A 19,364-nucleotide genomic window follows, 5' to 3' on the forward strand; every position below is an offset into this window, starting at 1 on the left:
TGTGCACCAGTGGCCCAAAGTACAGCAGATTAGGCAGCTGCAGGCAGCGTGGTGGTCTGCTAACAGTACCAAAACACCCCAAAAAGACCACGATGATTTCTACAGATTCAGCTGACTGTCAGTTTGCAGCTCTTCTAGCCTCGTATGTTATGGAAGATAATTTAGCTCCGGCTGTCAAAGACACGCTTGGGCTTTTCCTAAACAAGCTGGCGGAGAGTACGAGGTGGGTAGAGCCAGCACATGGAGGCTGAGGTTTAGTTTTTGTGTCATTGTGGTCTTTATTTGTGGTGTCGTGCCCGTTTTCTGGCAGGACCACGGTCAAAAGAAGTATGGAGCGCTCTCTGGAAGAAGCCAGCCAGATACTGAGGAAGGTCCCTGCGCCTCTGCATCAGCAGCTGCATCGCCACTTAGTCCAGCTGCTTCTGGCTCTGCAGATGGAGGCAGCCTCCACATCCTCAACCTGTCGAAAAATAGACCAGGCAGGCTGTTTTTACTCTCTTAATGATTTCATTACTGTATTACTGACATACTGTATGAAGGAGTTGAGAAAACCTAAAACTGGCTGCTATATGGGTTGTAGTCCACCCATATTCTGTGACTACAGAGACCAGCATGCATTAGGCAAATGCAATCAATCATACAAGCATTGTGAAGCTTCAAAACTGCCTGCCCTTTAATGTCCTGCCCAGGTGCTTGTAGTTTCCCAAAAGGTCCATCATCAGAGGGTAGGGTTCCTAAGCTGTGTTCTAAACTGTGCCCTCTTCACTGTCCCCTACATAGTGAAAATCCAGATCACTATATCGAGCACTACATAGGGAGCAGAATTCGCCAAGTTATCAAATCACAGACAGTATTGGACACCTTGTTGTGTGTGTGAGCATCGCAAAGTGCATCCCATGAATAGTCGGAAAGTCCGCCTTCCTCATGTTCCTCATCGTTTGTACACTATTTATGTATTGGGGTAAATCGTGGGCTTGTTTTAGTGCACTTCTTAGTGAATAGGGCTCTAAGTCATAAAACCTCACTCTAGAGCATGCTGTGGCACCGCTGTAGGAGGCATGTAGGCAGCAATACGACAGTGATGGTGATTGCTTTTGTAGGTTAATTGGGTACAGTTTTGCACATACAGCTTTGTTATAGATGACTTTCATAAAAAAATACATTTCAGCCAAAAGCTTTTCTCAGACTATGATAAACAATGGCATTTTCTATAGACATTAAACTCCTCAGATCTGAGGTTCCTGTCGCCACCACTGTCAACCACCACTGTTTTAGCTTCTCTAGAAAGAAGCATTTCCCAACAAACCACTGTATTTGACCTTGTCTACATAGTAAAACTATTTAATTATGCTGAAAATTTGAACGCAGGGTTGGGGTTGAGTCATGTACTCCACAGACACAGGACAGGTTTATGCTGTTGCTTCTCAATTCTATTAGCTAATGAACTAGTTGATGCTGATGAGCTTCTTGAGGCAGTAACTGTCTCATTGTACAGTAACTGTAAGCCAATGGGATGATACTGTACTTTACTACTAAGCACACTTGTATGCTACACCTGACTCTTACATCTCCTAAATCTTTGTTTCTTTTTCTAGATGCTGCAGCACTTGGCTCAGGCCAATCAGTGTTTAATTTCTGAAGAGGTCCAACAATGTCTTCACAAAGTGCTCAACCAAGAGCAGGTGGGGATGGCTTTATTTATTTATTTATTTATTTATTTATTTATTATAGGCATTCACCACCCAGGAAACATCTCACATTTTAGATAAGCCCCCCAGAGAAAATAGTCCATCGCCTTGTGTGTTTAAGGCAGCAGTAATTCAGGTCCTTCACCTCCAATTTCTGAAAGACCACTACGCAGGGAGCTGCAGACCATCAACATATGGAGCAGAGTGGCATGCAGGGGGCCAAGGTGCTCACATCTGCTTAAGAATGAGGAGAATTTCCTGTAGACTGGGATTTCTGCCACTGCTGGTAGACCTGTATGACCGTACGCTTTCGTACACCTGCAGATTCAGCTTCTATGGTCTTTGGCATGTCCAAATGCAGTCACTCCTTTTAGCCAATCATTAACATTTGTTTTGTGACCCATTTTCCTCACACCCAACGAGACCTTTACTGCACTGTACCTCCTCCTCTCAGTCTATAAATCCTGTCACACACCCTGCAGGTATTCATAGCCCAATCCTCCTGTGCGCCATCTGCAGGTGGCTGACATTACTACCACCTCAAACACACAAGGTGATTTTTGTCTAGGTAGCCTGTATATATATACCTCTTATATTTGTATTTGTCACAGGAAAAAAAACAGGGAGGACTATTTACAAAAAGGAAGTGATCATTCCTTTACAACACAGTCAATTTGAGAATCATCATTTTGCAGATGGATTTTGTATTAAAACTCAGTTTAACAATTTATGCGACTCTGCTCTTCATTTGCAGGTCTTGTCATTAAAGGATCTTCAGATTGGTGAGCATTAGTGATTTTGATATCTTAAAATATGATTAAATATGTTAATTATCAGCTTTTATTTGACATAGGATGCATTTATTCTGTGTCCCTTATCAGTCTGTATGTTCCTGGAGGACAGCATGTCTGGCCGAGAAGTCCTGAGACAAGCCTTTACACCACTGTTGAGTAAAATCACACAACTAGTGCCTGCTGTTATGAAAGAGGAAGCAGCGAGAAATGGAGCTCTGTGTTATCAGACTGTCAAGGTCAGACACTGAAGACTGTTTACTGAAAAGTATTTCTGAGCCCTGATTGGCAGACTTCAGTGAAGTGTGTGTTTGCATGCTTTCCCAGGTTTGTCTGCAGGTGTTCCAGCTGCTGTCTGAGCAAGTTGCCCCCCTGGTGTTTGGGGAGCAGAGTGATGAGCTGCATATGAGGAAAATCCTGGAATTTCTCATGGTTATCATCTTGGGAGAGGTTAGTACAGTGTTTTCATGAAGGCTATATATTAGGGCTGCAACTGCACAGTGGCTGTGCATCATGGGTATGGGTGATCTCAGCTGTATTGTATTTATCAGGTCATCTAATGCAGTCGCACTGTTTGGACACCAAAGGTCATGTTCCATTGTGCTCATTGTCCAACATCACACTCTCAGCCTCAACTTAAAGGAACTGTATCCCATATTTGTGACTTGTATTGTCCCACAAGATCCTGTTATGACCTATTTTTGCATCATTTTTGCATCATAACAGTAGTCACTTTATTAGGAACACTACATGGAACCTGACATGGTCCTCTTCTGTTTAAGCCCATTGGGCTCAAGGGTCAGTATGTTGTACAGAGTGGTTGGGTGAGTTACCGTAGCCTCAACATCAAAGCATTTCCATCAGCAGAACTATGCATCATACTGAGTATCTCCAGAGACTGTTGTGCTGAAAATCCCAGGAGATCAGCAGTTCTAGAAATACTCCCAGCCCTTCTGACCCCAACAATCATGCCACACTCAAAATCATGCACAAAAAATGCCATTCTAAGATTAATGTGAGCATTACCTGAATCTGCTGGCCAGTATCTGCATTAGTATCTGCAATACACTGTGAATACAGGCTGCCACCTAGTTGCATTAATGAATAGGTGTACAGGTGTTTCTAATAAAGTGCTCAGTGTTTTTGTTACTATGCCTTCTAAGACTGGTGTATGTAAATTACCCCTGTTGTGATTGGTTGATGCTTGTTAAAGGTAGCATAGCAGTGGTTAAATGCCCTTTAACGTATACCACCGGGGTAACTTGTCCATGTGGGGCCTGTATGCAGAAACAGAAAGTTTTGTCACCAGCTTCTACATTGGTCCCACCAGGGACAGTGATTAGACCAGGAGTGCTTAAACATGAGCCCCATCTCGGTTGCACGCTGTATACAAGACCTAGATGGGACCCATGTGAGATTAAGGTGGACTGTAATGATTGGGCCCACCTGTGTCAGTACCATGTGTTCTAACCCAACTGGGTCCTGGTAACAAAGTATGCACAAACCCACCCAGAGCCCAAGCCCTTCTGGAACCCACCTAGCCCACGTTCCACCCATGTGAGCCCCACCTGAGCATGTTGGCTGGGCACCATGTTCAGTGTTATTTGCTGCACTCCCAGGTCCAGACCTTATGCCTCTCAGATCTAGCTTTACTAGTAGGTTGGGCCACCATGTGGGTAGTGTAGATTGTTACATCCCTATTGTGCGTCCCATTGATCTATCAGAATTGAGAGAGTTGCCCAAGTAGGGGGATATTAAGTGTCTAATGAAAGTGCACAAGGAATGCGGTTCAGACGCCCTCTGCCTGATGAAAGCCTAGGCCGAAGCAGACAGGGGCACACTTCATTAACCTTTTATTTGTGTCCAAGAAACTAATGTCTTTTTCTCTTCTAAAAGAGTGGTAATTCTGCATGCGATCATGTGGAGTTATACTGCATTCTGTTTCTCAGACTTCCAACAGGGACACACGTTTGCTGGCAGGAACTGCAGTTGCCATGCTGATCTCCACAGCAACGGACAGTGAGAGTGGAGGCTCATCTGCCTGGAGTCTGCTGCAGGTTACCAGCAGGGGTGAGTTTGAACAGAACAGCAGTGATCATCTTGAGTGAGGGCTCCATCTGTCCCTATTCAGTGTGCACTGTACTGTCTCACAGCACTGATTTAGATAATGAGTGTACGTTAGTACAGAGATTTTGTACTAGTACTGGGAGTATGTTATAGTCAGCTACTTCCTAAGTTACACCCATTGCTGACGATCACATAATTGATGATTGATTTCATTCAATACTTTGGGGATGAGGTGGAGTGGTGATCATCCAACATTCTGACCTAATTAGTGCTCTTGTGAGTGCAAGCAAATCCTGGCTCCAAAATCTTCCCTGAACAGTAGAGACAGTTTCTCCAATTAAAGCAGGATAAACTCTTTTTGGAAGAAACAATGATTGAGCAGGTGTCCCAATACTTTTGTCCAAATAGTGTATTGTACACCTTTTTTCAGCTAAAAGGTTTAAAATGCATTGATTTTTGGGAGGCACTGATTTGAAGGTAGTCAAAAATATTTCTTAGTAAATATTGTTGTACTGTAACATAAACACTAATTTAGACCAAACTAAAAAATTCTCATTTAATGGTTTAATTAACTCTATTGTGTGTCATATCCTTTTGTGTGCGTGTGTAGAGTTGTGGAGTCTGACAGTAGGTGGCCTGCGGGTAGACTGTTGTTCCAGAGTAATGGATGGAGTGGACAGACTGGCTGTAACCAGAGGACTACTGACTTGCTGCAGGAAGGACATCCTCATCAGTTGTGATAAAAGCAAAGGGGTACATCAATACACTGCACAAGTGCTGAACACTCAGAATCTGCTGATATTTGCCCCAAAGTCAGCTTAAATAAACAGTAAATAATATGGATAGTCCCAATTTAGTATTTTTCATGTATGTGCTGTATCTGATGATGCTGATTCATAAACATATTGTTGTGGTCACGCAACAACCTTGTATCTCCATTTTTGTAGTGTATCTCCAGTTTTCACAGTTTAAATTTAGCAGCTGTTGTTTACAGTGGACTAAGGGAAATGCTCCAGAATTATTTGGAATAAAATCTTTTTACATTGTGATAATTTCAGTTGTAATTACAAATGTACACTAGTAACAGTAAACTGACAGATCTCCTAGTGCACAAAAATCTAAACATCTGTCTGATTCTGACAATCTTTCATAAAGCAAATGTCTGCCAGTTTCTTGCTGTAAATTTGCCACTGGCCATCAGTGCTGCAATCTGTTGTGTCTAGAATGAAGAATTTACTAATAATGAACAAATTAACAGTGTTGTCTTTGTTGCCTGTCACATTCAAAATAAAACCCCTTTAAAAGGGCCAAAAATTATCCAGCATTAGTCCGTTAATAGACAATAGCAAATAATAATAATATTAATTCTTATAATAATTATATATAACAATAATACTAATAATGAACTTTTTTCAGTGTTCATTTCTTTAATATTTACTTTTTTATTATGTTGATCTTTGCATAAAGTTTGTTTATAGAAATAAATTATGCATCATTTGTCTGTAACCTGCTTTATTGGTTTTTCAGTGTTTGTGAATATTTGCTTTGTAGACTTTCTCCACCATCTCTCACGACCTCCTCTCTGTTTCTCAGGTGTGTCTCCTCCTGGATGGCTTATTTCCTCTCATCTCCGCTTTGCACAGGGAGAAACTGGACTGTCAGTACCATGTGTTCCAAGGTACTGCACTCTGTACAGGTGCTATCATTATGTACTAATATCTGTGCACATTTATGATGAACATGCTTTTTAGAAGTGTGGGTTTGTGATTGCAGTGTTCACCATGTGGCTGAAAAGTGTGAAAGAATGTCTCCCAGAGATTTGGGAAGTGAATGGAGCTCCTTTACTTGGTGAAAGGTCAACCCTGCGACACACTCTCACACAAATCATCTGGAACAATGCAGAGAGCCCGGTAAGTTTGTGGGGATTTAGTTGGAGCAGTCCTAAAGGTTAAAGTTCTTATTTTTGACATAAACTTGTGTTTATGTCTTACATTAGATCATTGTCTTGTTTCAAGGCCCAACTGAGCCTCACCTCACAGACAGAGGACCGTTCCCTTAATAGTACCAAGGTGCTCAGGTCCTGATCCAGTAAAGCAACCACAAAAGATCACACTCCCACCACCATGCTTCACAGTTCAAGTTCAAGATTTATTTAAGAATGTTCTGTCCATAAAACATTGTTCCAGCACAGGTTTCCACTGTGCATTTCTGCAATGCATTCCATGGATTTATTTAGTTTTTATGCTTCAGACATGAACACTGACTTGAGGCAAGAGTGACCTGTAGTTTTCTGAGTGTTGTTTTGGAGTTCTTTGTCAGTTTCTGGCTGGTTGATTTGAAAAATATCAGGTGATTTGTCTGTGAGCTGAGTCTTGGCCTAAACCCTGCCTAAAATGCTTAGGTCATGCTCAAAGGCCTACGAATGGCACTGAGCTGAAGCAGTTCCTTAAGGCGGAGAGAGCAAAAAGCTTTTTATGCGTTTGTTAGGTTTTGGTTTAAGATAAAATGTTGTTCAGAAGGTAAAATATGCACAAATGTAAAAAATCAGTCACAGAGCAAACACTTTTTCTCACTGCACTGTAAGCTCACCAGTGTGGAAAACTGTTATTGTGACCAAGACAGTTTGCGTCACTGAGATCTTGTGAGAAAACATATTGTTGCTGTCCAATATAAAAACCAAAATGGTGACTTTACAGGAGAAGGCAAATATGTTCTTAACTTTGAATGTAAGTCAATGTAAAATAAAAGTTGATTCCCCATAATTTGGAGCTTTTCTATTGGTCTATTCATTCAAAATGATTTATTCAGCTATAGGGTTCAAACGATGGAGAGAAAGTTGACAAAAATGGAGATACATGTTTTTTTATTGGACAACAGCGATATGAGCTTTATTTTAGAGCTATAAAGACTTAAATACATATTTTCATTCACAAATGTACTTACAGCTAGAGGGTGTTTCTGAGGCAGTGCGCAACGCCTTCTGTGTTTTCCTGGACATCTATGAGCTGGACTGTCAGCGTTCTGGAGACTCTGAGAAACAGCTTTATATGGAGTTACTGCACAGGATCGCAGAGCTGCCCTGGGAGTCTAAGGCCAAATACTCACCACTCAGTGCCCTTCTTCCATATGTGGGAACAGACAAGGTAAGGTACAGCCTAGAACAGGAGTGTCAAATTCAGCAAATCAGCCATATAAAAAAAATCTCAAGGAATCCGGGGGCCATAGAACCGTATTTGTAATGAATAAAAAATGGAAATGTTGGTGTTGACTTGAACTGTCCAATGTTTATTCAAAATGCCAAAACTGCAACATCATAGGCGCTTAAGTTGGCCATTAAACTTTATTCTAGTATAAAATATAAAAGAAAAGAACCTTGACTTTCAATGGAAGTCAGTATGTCAATATTTCATAAAAAAAAAAAAACATAAAACACATATTTTTTTATTTTTTTATTTTTTAAGACCTCTGTACAAACATGGTTCTTAATGAACCCAACAGTGGTTCTTCTATGGCATCACTCATAAGAACCCTTTGATCACCTTTCAGGTCCTGGAACAGTATCCCACTTTACCTTCTCACATCCTTAAGTGCCTTTCCACCAATCATCTCGCACCATGTGCCTCTGAAATCTACAAATCCCTCCTTCAGGAACAGAGACGAGAACTAACTGTTGGTCCAGCAAAGGAGGTTTCGCCCACGGAGTTACGCTTGGCCAGTCAGTGGGCTCAGCGTTGGCAACCTACCGTCCTAAACGCGCTGACCTCTGATGTGCCTCTACTGCAGAATAACGCCTCTAGCTACCTCCTGCCCTGCACACTGCGCTGCTTCCCTGGAGCATTTGACACCCTGCTGCCTGCTCTGGACTCCACTGTCCAAGGACATCTCCGGGCCTGGACCTGCATCATGAGCGCTCAGAGAACCACCAGTGGCCGTTCTCCTTGGTCTCCAGACAGTACTGTTGAGATGGAGACCCTGCATCTAGCCCTGTCCTCTCTGGACGATAGTGTTCGACTGGCAGCGCTCAGCCTTCTCTGCTGTAGCCCAAAGACTAAAGAGGCTCCATCACTGGCTGAATACTCGGCCATGAGGGCTTTCCTGCCTCTAAATCTGAACAGTGAGTCTTCTCCGTTTCGCCAGCACCTCCAGGCAGGGGTCAGGAAGTTCCTGGTGCGTATCCGAGACAGCTGTTTAGCAAATCTCAAGAGTCGAAAAAGCAAAAGAGGGCTGAGTGAGCAAGAGGAGAGGGAGCTTGAACAGGGAGTAGGTAAGGCACTGTATTGACCTTATATGTCTGTTCTTACTGGCAAATGTCCAGGATGTCCTAACTGTAACTGTTTCACAGTGTTCTCCTTGCCTCGAAATGTAGCCAGCGGAGGATACATGAGCGTGTCCCACCCAGGAAATCTTTTAAAGATTAAGGAGTGACATCACGGCGTGCACGCCCAGATTTTCCATCTGGTTTATATATTAGACCTGAGCTTAAATGTTTTTTATGCAGTTAACACAAACACAAGCACTGTATGTTCAGTTAAACTTTATTAAATTATATATTATTTCTAAAACTTAAAAATTTATAATTTAAGTTATTATATTTTATATATATTTATTATTATTATTGTTATTATTGTTATATTCAGATTATACTGTTAACTGTATCTCTGCAAAGACCAGGAGTTTAATTCACAATTGACGCAGTTAAATGGACAGAATTGTCGTATATGTGCTGCGCTGAAAGCGAGTGTTGTGATTGGCTCAGTTCATCAGTATCTAAAAGTGATTAGCGGCCCCATTTCCCCAATTACTGCTCCTTCTCTCCATTCCTCCTGCTCCTCTTCTTTTCCTCGATTCTTCCCCCTTCTTCCTGGGGAAGAGATCAGCAGTAGGAAAGGAGGAGGAGAGAAGGAGTAGCAAATAGTTTCTGGACGCAGCCCATGCCATGTGTTCTAAAACCTCCCCCTGATGGGGATTGGTTCTAATTACCATGTAATTTCTTCCGAGACCTCCCCACTGGCTGTGATTGGTCCTAATTATGATGTAATTTCTTCTTAGATGCCCTCTAACTGCGATATATATGTAATTTAATTTGTTTGGAGACCTCCCCTCACTGTGAAATGTACTAATTACCATGTCATTTCTTCTGAGCCCTCCCTTGGCTGATTCAGTCATATTGGCGTGGGAAGGGATTATAATGTCATTTAATTTCTTGTGATTCAGATGATGTGAAAGGATGCATTATGGGAGAATGGTATGAACTAATGCAATGTACTGTCCCACAGACTTCATAGAGTGGCTGTCCCAGCTGCCTTTGCTCTGTTTAGTTCCTGGAAACAGCTTCCAAAGGAAGAAGACTGCTCTGCTGCTGCTGAGTGCTGTTCTGGAGACCTGCACAGACTGCTGGAGTCCAGACAGGAAGAAGGGTCAGCCACCAGGTAAAAAGATAAAGGAGACCGCTTTGTTTGATGAGTTAGTTTAGCTTTGTTTCAGTTGATCTCTTCATTTAATTCCACTGTTAACTTTAAAATCCTCTAAATCGACATGGTGCTCTCTGAACCTGCAAAAGCATGTTGGTTTCCTCTTTTTAGCGAACATGGCTGCTCTGATCAACTGGGCAAAGGAAGGAGGAAAGTGGGATTTCTTCTCCAGGTCAAGACAGTTGGTCCTGATTGGCTGTTTGGAGGATGCAACTAATGAGGTATGAAGTCTAACTCAATAAACCCAGAAGAAAATGTTGTTGTTGTTGTCCTGATATCCTGCAAGCCCTCTCTCTGTCCTGCAGATCCGTGAGCAGGCAGCTGAGTTGCTGGCCAGGTTTTTTCCCTGCTCTCTCCAACCTGATGTGGTCAATGTGCTCTTCAGCCGGGCGCAGAGTCTGCTTTGCAGCCCCCGAGTGCAAGAGGCTCAGATGGGGGCTCTGATGATTAAACTTCTGCTACAGAAGTGAGTCAGCAAACCATCTTAAGATTTATATGTTTTTTTTATGTGCTTGATTTAAGCATTGCTGTATATACAAGCTCCTCTTGTAGCAAAACAGCCCCAGAGCATGGTGCTACCACCACCATGTTTAACAGTTGGTACAGTGTCTTTGGGGATGAATACCTTACCCTTACTCCTCAAAACATCCCTCTAGTCAAACTACTTAATCTTTGTATCATGTAAAACTTCTCTCAGAAGGCTTTTTCTTTGTCTGTGTGGTCAGCAGATTTATATTTCTCTCTGTCCATGGTGATGTAACATTTGCTCGATTGTAGACAGTGACACTGGGGTTCCAACAGCTCCCAGTTCATGTCAGGGCTGTGCCGTGACGGCTGTGTGGTGGTTCTTAGGTTTTTCCTGACCACCTGGACCAATTTTCAATTCAGCAACTTTTCGAGTTGTAGATTTGAGGATGTTTAGGTAGTCTTGCTGGTTGTTTGATTCACATTATAACACTTAAAACAATCAGTTTGAGTTCTTTCAGGAACTTTACTGCTGTTCATGCTGCTCATAAAGCTGTTCCCACTCTCTAGGGGTGTGTCCCTGGATGGTCAGGTGGTGGGAGATGTGAAGCAGGGTGAGGTGCAGTCGGCTAAACTGATTGGACACCTGCTAAAGAACCTGGAGCAGCACTACATTACTGCCAAAGAGGACATGCTGCTCGCTGCTCGTTCCTCACCTATGCATGGTAACACTTGGCTTGTATTCTCTAGTGGTGTGTGTTAGTAATAGCGGTTGGCAATATTATGTTGACACAACCACAAAAAAAATTCCAAGGATAATGTGCATATTGCCAGCACTTTCACAACACACAACTGTTTCCTTAAAAATAGCTTTAGTATGTGTTCTGAAGTGAAGGTTCTGAAAATAAAAACACTGGTTGGATATACAGTGGTTTCTTGGTCGTAGTGATACATTTGTCAAAACAGCAAATTAACGTTAATATGCACTGAAGTCAGGGTTCTGTTTATGTTCTGTTTATAATTTGATAATTTTGTATATTTAGGCTTTGAGTATATGCTACATATACATTAATCTGGCTCATATAAACCAAGGTTCCCCAATAGAACACCTGCCTAATATCACAATCATTAGAGCAACAGTGCTACATAACATTAATCTTATCAAATTTCATTTTCAAATACATATAGAAACAATTACACCCAATTACTCTTAAAGCAACACTATGGAAAATTTGCATTTCTTGCTCCTGGGCCCCCCCACTCCAACCCCCCTCTTCAGTCGGGAAGTTTCATTTGCACCTTGAGTTACCACTAAAGAACATGCTTTTCTGGACGAGCTGAGAAATACAGTACTGTCCCTGAAAACTGAAGATGGTAGAGTAGCATTACAGGATTTTACACCAATATGACTCCGGTAACGCAGCTTTACACAGTTCTAGCACTATTGCTGCTTTGTGTCCGTTACAACTTATAATAATATTGTGATCGATACCATGTATTTGTGTTGATCTCATTACCCCTGATGAGTTCTTGAATGGATGTGTGTATGTATGTGTGTTTGACTGAATGGCTGTAGGAGTAGTTAGTGCACTGCAGAGGTGTCTGCTGGAGGTGCCTGGAGCTCTAACTGAAGCTCTTAACCACAGTGTGACCCTGGAAATATTGTCTCTCCTGGAGAAGATCACTCTGCTTCTGCTGGGTGTGCTCTACGGAGACCAGCACACTGAGGACAAAGGTAACCCACTCAGAGTAAACATTTTGACACCTGTCTGTGTGGTACTTTGTCTTCTATATTTTCATGTAACATATAGATTTCTTCTTATTGTTGTTTATTATTAGTACAGATCTTTTTCTGTCCCACAATTCAAGCCTCATTTTTCTTTACCAGAAGTCCCACCTTCATTCTGTGACATGGGAAATGCCATCAGCTCTCTTATTGGTCAGAGTGGTGCGGGTGAGGTGGGGCTGGATGAAGAAGGGGAGGAGAATGTGCTGCTGTCTGAAGAACACAGTCTGGTGCTGACCTGCTGCTGGGTTACACTGAAGGTAACGGTTCAGGCACTTTGATCACAGAGCATCTTCTGTTATACAGTTAACGATCATGTTGCCACGTTGTCCCCACACTCACTGCTGTCTGGAATTACTAATAATGTGTGTGTACCCACTACATCATGTACTGGTTTATAATAACAGTATAATGCTGATGATGACCTGCTTGACCTTTATTATTACCTTTTGCCATGTCTCCTTCCTTGTGTAGGAAATAGGGATTTTTCTTGGCTCGCTGGTGGAGAGAATTCTGTCATTGTGCTGCAAAAACACACCACTGCTAACTGTGAAAGAACTACAGAGGGCTTCCAAACTGTTTAAGGATATTATTCTCAAATGTAGACACTGGGTAAGCATGACCTGGCTTCAGTCAGGTTCAGTCCGTCCAAATTGCAGAGCTGATGTGTTTTAATTGCGTAGAGCTCCAGTGTTTAGGCATGTCACTTTCTCTCCTGTAGGGGGCAGTGGAGGGCTGCTGTATTGGATTCACTAAGTTCTGCGCTGCTCTCCTTACCAGCTCCGATCCAGAGCTCAGAGAGATTCCTGGCCATATGCTACAGCAGGTACTTTACCAAGTAGAGAGAACACAGAGTACATTACCTGTTTAATCTTATAATTAACAGGCAGCTTTAAGGCGAGGTGAACTGCTCATTTCTGAGATGTTTAGTGGTGTGGTACTCTTGGCAACAAAGCTGCTTAGAATAGTAGGAAGCTGAGCCCTTATCTCCATAGTATTAATACCATATGTGCAAATGTTTGTGGACACCCGTGCTAATGAATGCATTCAGATACTTTACGTTGCACCCATTGCTGAGACAGATGTGAAAATGCATGCACGCACACACACACACACACACACACACAGAGCTTGTCTAGCCTTTGTAGAGATTAACCTATTCGCACCATGCCTAATTTCTTTTTACTAATTATGTAAAGCTGCTTTGTGATGACAACAGTTGTAAAAAGCGCTCTACAAATAAATTGGACTTGACTTGCCCAATGCCAGGCCTTAGCTAGAGGGGTATAAAGCCCCTCAGCATTGAGCTGTGGAGCAGTGTTCTCTGGAATTACGGTAGGCGCCACCCAATATGCTTGGGATAAGTTGGGGATGAGGTGGGATGGTGATCATACAACATCCTGACCTCACTAAAGCTCTTGTTGCTAAATGCAATCAAATCCTCACAGCAGTGCTTCAGAGTCTAGTAGAAAGCCTTCCCTGGACAGTAGAGACAGTTGCTGCAACAAAAGCAGGATATATATTTTTTTATTAATTATTAGGTGTCCTAATACTTTTGTCCATGTTCTGTTTGATTTTAAGATGATACACTTTAATGACCATCATATTGGACAATTCTGCCAACAACTGACCATCCTATCAGCTTGGAAATTTCTAGTGGTAGTAGAAGTAGCATTATTGGACCCCCAGAAATCCCTGTTTTGCACACTCACCCGTCTGCTTCTCCTTCCTTGTGTATTCAGGGTCTGAATGTCCTTCAGTCCCCCCGTGCCACCTCAGTGACGAGGCGTGCAGCAGGGCTGCCCATGCTCATTCTAGGTGTACTAGCTGCAGAAGAAAACAGCTCCTCTCGTCCTCTGCTTGCTCACAGTGTGAACATGCTGTTAGAGACAGCGAAGGCCCCGCTGCCCCCAGACTGGGACCAGACTGTTGACCTTCCTCAGGTACATCCTCACTCCTTGTACACATTGTGAGATTTGTCTTTCAATGTCTTACACTGATCTATAGGTCCTCAAACACTGACCTTCCATAGCGGTTAGATTTTCCTTCTCCAGGAAGTCACATCAACATTTCTTTGAAATATCCGTCATGTGTTGTTATTTTCTTCTTTAAGTGAACAGACCTGTCAGACGCATCAGTGTGTTAGTTCTTTTTAATTGCCAGTGTAGTTCTTCAGCAGGCCCTGATTGAGGCCTGGTTTCTGAAAATATTATCGCTGTATATGGTATTACCAAGGGGCTAAATGTTAAATCGCTAGTCTGACAACAACAGTAAGTGTCACACGGCGTAAGTGTCACCAGCGGGGAGCTGGTTAGCAGGATAACAGTCTGACTGACCGAAAGCACACTTACACTTACAAGCATTTAGGAGAAGGACTTGAGTGGCTGGTGTTAAAAGGACAGAAAACTGACACTGGTTTTGGAGTTGTAGCCCACTCGTTAAGCTGGTCTTTGCTTAGCTAGCTCGGCTATAGAGCCACCGAGTACACACAGTACTGCACAGCTACTCTTAATGATGAACACTTGCCTGTGAGAGCAAAGCCAAGCGTCTAGTGTTGAAGTGACATAAAGGCAAAATGTCAGCAGTTCTGCTGTGTTCGCTCGCAGGCTAAACACCAGAACAACAGATTCAGCTAACTCGGGCTCAAATCGCACATCTTTAGAGGATATGCCGAGTTGAGTGAATGGTTTAGGGGTCTTTTTTTTTTTTTTTTTTTTTTTTTACTTTTTAGGCACATTTAGTAGACTGTAGACTTCATCCAGGCTTGCTTTCTCTCCTTTTAATTAAACACACTCCTTTTATTTGAATTGAAACAGTGGGTTGGGTAGTGCGTGACCCCACCAAAGAGCATCTGTGAGCATCCACACCGCCCCCACCTTGTGGCTCTCTTAAATGTGAATGGGCTTATGAGCTGAATAGATGCAGAAATTTGATGTATCGTAATTTTGGAATACCATCCTTATTTTTCATGGTTAAATATGTGTCTGTAAGACTAACAGTTATTGATACGTGGTTTGCAGTTACTTTGTATCATTTTTATAAGCTTGGAATTCTATAATTGACTAATCTTTCAGCAATTATTCGATTCATCACAATGGTACACCTGCTGCGGTTCTTCTCTCTGTTCTGAGCCATTAGGCCTCCTGCCTACCACAACACACTGCATTGCAGTCAGTGTGTTTCTGTCTGTCAGAAGTAATGTGTATTATATAAACAACATAGAGCTTTTTTATGAAGTAAATCACACATCCCATTTTCCATAGCTGTTGACAGCTACTCGACTAATCATTGTAGTCCTGGAAATATGAAATAAACCTGTAGAAGGTAAATCATGTTGGAATTGGGTTAATTCAGAGTGTATAATCAAACCTATGTTTTATTTTAAGTGGTTTAAGTGGCTCTCTACTTCCTCTCTAGGTTTGCGCAGTTCACACACTGCAAACTCTGGTGAAAGGCTCCAGTCTTGGTTCGAATATTCTTCAGTACGCCCCTGCTGTCGCCATGCTGTCACTCACGCTTCTCAGCTCCCCCTGCTGGGCCATGAGGAATGCTGCACTGCAACTCTACAGTATGCAACCCCTTTCTGAATTGCCAGTTTTTGTTTTTTTTTGCCTTTCTGAATAGCTTCAGTTTTTACAAACTTAACTTGATACCACCACCAGCTTCAGTACACAACAGCAAAACTGTACTGGATCCAGGTGGTGTTGCAGGGTGTGAATTAGGCTAGAATAAAGGTTAAGCGAGAGGACCGGGCTGGTTATGCATATCCACCCTGATAAGAGCACAATGAAGACAGGCCTTTAGATGTAAGCTGGAACAACCCTTTTACTTCCTTTTATTCATTCAGTTTTTCTTAACCTTGGCCTTTTGTTCTCCAGGTTCTCTCTGTTCTCGGATGTTGGGTCAACGGCCTGCTGGTGAGGACGTCTCCGCCCAGTATGCCATGTCACCTCCTGCCTTCTTCAGCCACTACCCTTCCCTGCAGCCATTCCTTCAGGAGGCGCTCGAGAGTGCTGCTGCAGATCTGCATGAGAGCAGGCTAAGTCTTCATCCCTCGCTTTATCCTGTCCTCACACTGCTGGCCAAACTTCAGCCTGGAGCTCAGGAGCAAACACGGTATGAAATGTAATGGAAGCCGCGTCCTTTTGTTCAAGTTACACTACTGTAACTCAAACGACTGCTTGTCATATTAATAAGTTGTTTGTGTGGTTTAGTGTAGTTAAATGTAGTGGGTAACAGCACCTCCTTCCCCAGGGCAGACTAGGGTTCAGTTCCCTGGACAAACACACCATGCTACACCAATATGGGTCCTTGGGCTAGACTCATAATGCTGCATTCTCCCACCTGTGAAACATAACTCATATGTAAGTCACAGACTGTCATGTCAAATGCCACCGATGTAAATGTAATCATTCTTTTCCTTAGAGGCCCTATATGAATATTATTCTAATACATATGCATATTTACCTCATGTAAGCTTGTGTAAGCTCTGGTTCTTTTTCGAGACGTTCCAGGCCTTCTTAAGTCCTGTTGGCACTCAAAAGATTATAATCTTTAAAAAGAAAAAAAAAGTTAGTTTTTTTTATTTATTTATTACTGTTATTAAAATGTGTTTTTGCTGCATCCCAGGCATGTTTAAATATTCCCAACATCTAATTTAGTGTTTACACGTTCTGCAGAAATGCAATACATGCATACTGCCATTGCACACAGTCCAATCTAAGCTTAAATATGTAAGATAAGGTAGCAAAGAATTGCTCAGGTCCAAAAAGGTCACTGGAGCACAACTGATGTGCCCTCGAGCAAGGCACCCAACCCCCAGTTACACTTCCATAGTACCCCAATTGGCAATGCTCTGTTTACTGTTCTCAGCATGGCATGTTAATTGTTTACAGCTTCAGCAAATGATTTAAAGGATATGTTCTAGTTCTAGCTCCACATTAGAATTGTTTTGCACATAGTCACTGTTCCTCAAAAACCCTGTACCTCCATTTATGCTATTTTGTACTTTTAGACACGATGTGAATCTGGCAGTCTTTGCAAAGTTGATATTTTGGAGAAGATTTGTAATGGTGATGAGTCGGTTTTCTAATGTAAACAGACAGTGTACAAAACATGCTCTGGACACATGAAGCAGACGAGTCATCATGTGCTGCATCAAACCAAGCTTTCTAATTCTGTGGAGACCTTGGCAGACATTCAGTAGAAACAAACACACTGGAATTTAAAATCTTGCCACCAAACTCTTCCTCTCAGGCATGCGCTGTCAGTTAGATTCCCTAATGTAGAAAAATCTATTTTTCTAGAAGGTAATTAAGTATTAATTAAGAATGATTGATTGATTGATTGTCTTCTCATCTTTTCTTCAGCACTCTGACAGACTTCTTGCACCCATTGCTCCAACTATCCGCTAGTCCGGTCTACGCAGTGAGAGTGATGTCATCCAGAGCCCTGGTTGCTATGATCCCTCCCACAGAGTATCTGGCAAGCGTTCTGCAGATGGTGGGAGAGCTGCCTGAGTCACCGGATAGCCCATGCTGCCACAACCGCGTACACGGCCAACTGCTACAGATAAAAGCCATCCTGGTCAGGGCGCTACACTCTGATAAGTAAGTACAACAGACAGATGGAGTTGCTTGGAAAACAGAAAACTGACCACTAAATCAAAGATGCTCAGAACATCTTGCGGTGTCCCAAACCCCGAAGGCATAAAGCTAACCAAACTTTCTTTTCTCTATTTTAAACCCCGTCATCAATGTTAGTTTGTTCCACCTAGTGTCGAGTGAGAGATCAAGAATAATGAACGTGAATTAGTCTTTCTGTCTCCAGCCACTGCCGCTCTTCTCTCCGTGAGGTGGTGGAGGGTTTGGAGGCCCGGCTGTGGCTGGCCTCCTCGGAGCAGCGGTGTCCTCTGGTACGGCAGGAGTATGTGTCTGTGCTGAGATACCTGAAAAAGAGCTGCTCTGGGACTTTCCTCAACCACCTGTGCGCTCTGCTGCTGGAGGAGATGCACCGATCTCCACATCCACTTGAGGTACCAGGGTTTTTAATTAGTTGCAATCGTTTAAAATTTTGGTATTATGTCATTACTTTTTGTTGTTTTAAATGCAATGATAAACAGTAGATTTAAGAATCACAGCCTGGAAAACATTGCTTTTTTGTTTTGAGTTTTTCTTGATGAATAATACCCTGCAATCATCAATTTAGCTGCTTTTCTGCCTGCATAAAAGATACCCACCTAAAGATTTGATTTCCAGTTATCATATCAAACAGGTGTTCTGGTGTAGCATTAAGTGACAGAATCAGACGCTCTTGCTGTATTAAACATTTACCAGATTACCGAGTTAAGGCCATTCTCTCGCTAAATCAGACATCCCACTTTCCCCAATATGGAGATTTCGATTGGTTCTGCTGTGAGGTTCGACTATCTCTGCGTTTCTACCTATAGGTCAGTCGCGGTGCAGTTTAGGGGAGTGGATTTCTTCTAACAAGAATCAGAGCACTGAAAGATGCTGCTGAATACAGATTCCAAATGTATTTATATGTCTGATAAAGCTTCTAACCTGGCAGGCTGCTCTATAGCCCATGATGCTGTACATTCTGACTAAATTACTTCCACTTCCATCTACCTCAAAGCCTCTACAGTGCTGTGTTTCTGGTGAACATGCCTTCTTCCTTTGTCTTATCTTGTGTCCATTTTGTTCAGCTTGGCTCTGCCTCCTTCCACCAAAGTGCAGTTCACTTCCTATGTGAAGACTCTGAGTGGGTGTGGCAGGTTTGGCAGAACTTGTCCAGTAAGAGTGCAGTTGCACGGCTCTCGCTGGTCAGGTGGATAAAGGAGGGGCGGAGCTGGAGAGGAACCAGCCTGCAGAAGCTGCTGGAGAGAGAAATCCAGGTAAGCAAGGAGGCAACATGTTTAAACATTGAGTTAGTTTCACAAACCCAGATTTAGTCTAAGCAAAGACTGCAAGGAGATTTTCAGAGGTGATTCACTGTTGACCCTGCCTAGGCTTAATCTATGACTGGGAGACTGACCCATTTCCAACAAAGCATGTGCCATTCTAGTTTATTAAGAGCAAATGTTTTGTTTAAGTCC

At 42.5% G+C, this 19,364-nt stretch overlaps 1 protein-coding gene across 1 annotated transcript in view; it reads left to right on the top strand.

The window, feature by feature from the left end:
• Positions 1-34: 34 nt before the first annotated feature.
• LOC140542122 (tRNA (32-2'-O)-methyltransferase regulator THADA) overlaps positions 35-19,364 on the top strand; it is a 28,056-nt gene continuing 8,726 nt past the window's right edge. Inside the window, exons 1-26 of the mRNA XM_072664973.1 lie at positions 35-223; positions 311-479; positions 1,596-1,682; positions 2,443-2,470; positions 2,570-2,718; positions 2,807-2,929; positions 4,429-4,549; positions 5,157-5,299; positions 6,140-6,224; positions 6,320-6,456; positions 7,492-7,689; positions 8,093-8,810; positions 9,823-9,975; positions 10,129-10,238; positions 10,323-10,483; positions 11,053-11,207; positions 12,059-12,217; positions 12,371-12,528; positions 12,743-12,880; positions 12,990-13,094; positions 14,011-14,211; positions 15,686-15,836; positions 16,147-16,384; positions 17,638-17,877; positions 18,098-18,302; positions 18,975-19,163. Coding sequence (XP_072521074.1) covers positions 93-223; positions 311-479; positions 1,596-1,682; positions 2,443-2,470; positions 2,570-2,718; positions 2,807-2,929; positions 4,429-4,549; positions 5,157-5,299; positions 6,140-6,224; positions 6,320-6,456; positions 7,492-7,689; positions 8,093-8,810; positions 9,823-9,975; positions 10,129-10,238; positions 10,323-10,483; positions 11,053-11,207; positions 12,059-12,217; positions 12,371-12,528; positions 12,743-12,880; positions 12,990-13,094; positions 14,011-14,211; positions 15,686-15,836; positions 16,147-16,384; positions 17,638-17,877; positions 18,098-18,302; positions 18,975-19,163 — 4,452 coding nt within the window. The 5' untranslated portion in view covers positions 35-92. The remainder of the gene's footprint in view (positions 224-310; positions 480-1,595; positions 1,683-2,442; positions 2,471-2,569; positions 2,719-2,806; positions 2,930-4,428; positions 4,550-5,156; positions 5,300-6,139; positions 6,225-6,319; positions 6,457-7,491; positions 7,690-8,092; positions 8,811-9,822; positions 9,976-10,128; positions 10,239-10,322; positions 10,484-11,052; positions 11,208-12,058; positions 12,218-12,370; positions 12,529-12,742; positions 12,881-12,989; positions 13,095-14,010; positions 14,212-15,685; positions 15,837-16,146; positions 16,385-17,637; positions 17,878-18,097; positions 18,303-18,974; positions 19,164-19,364) is intronic.

Source organism: Salminus brasiliensis, chromosome 20 (genome assembly GCF_030463535.1).
Source record: "Salminus brasiliensis chromosome 20, fSalBra1.hap2, whole genome shotgun sequence".
Classification (NCBI taxonomy): Eukaryota; Metazoa; Chordata; class Actinopteri; order Characiformes; family Bryconidae; genus Salminus; species Salminus brasiliensis.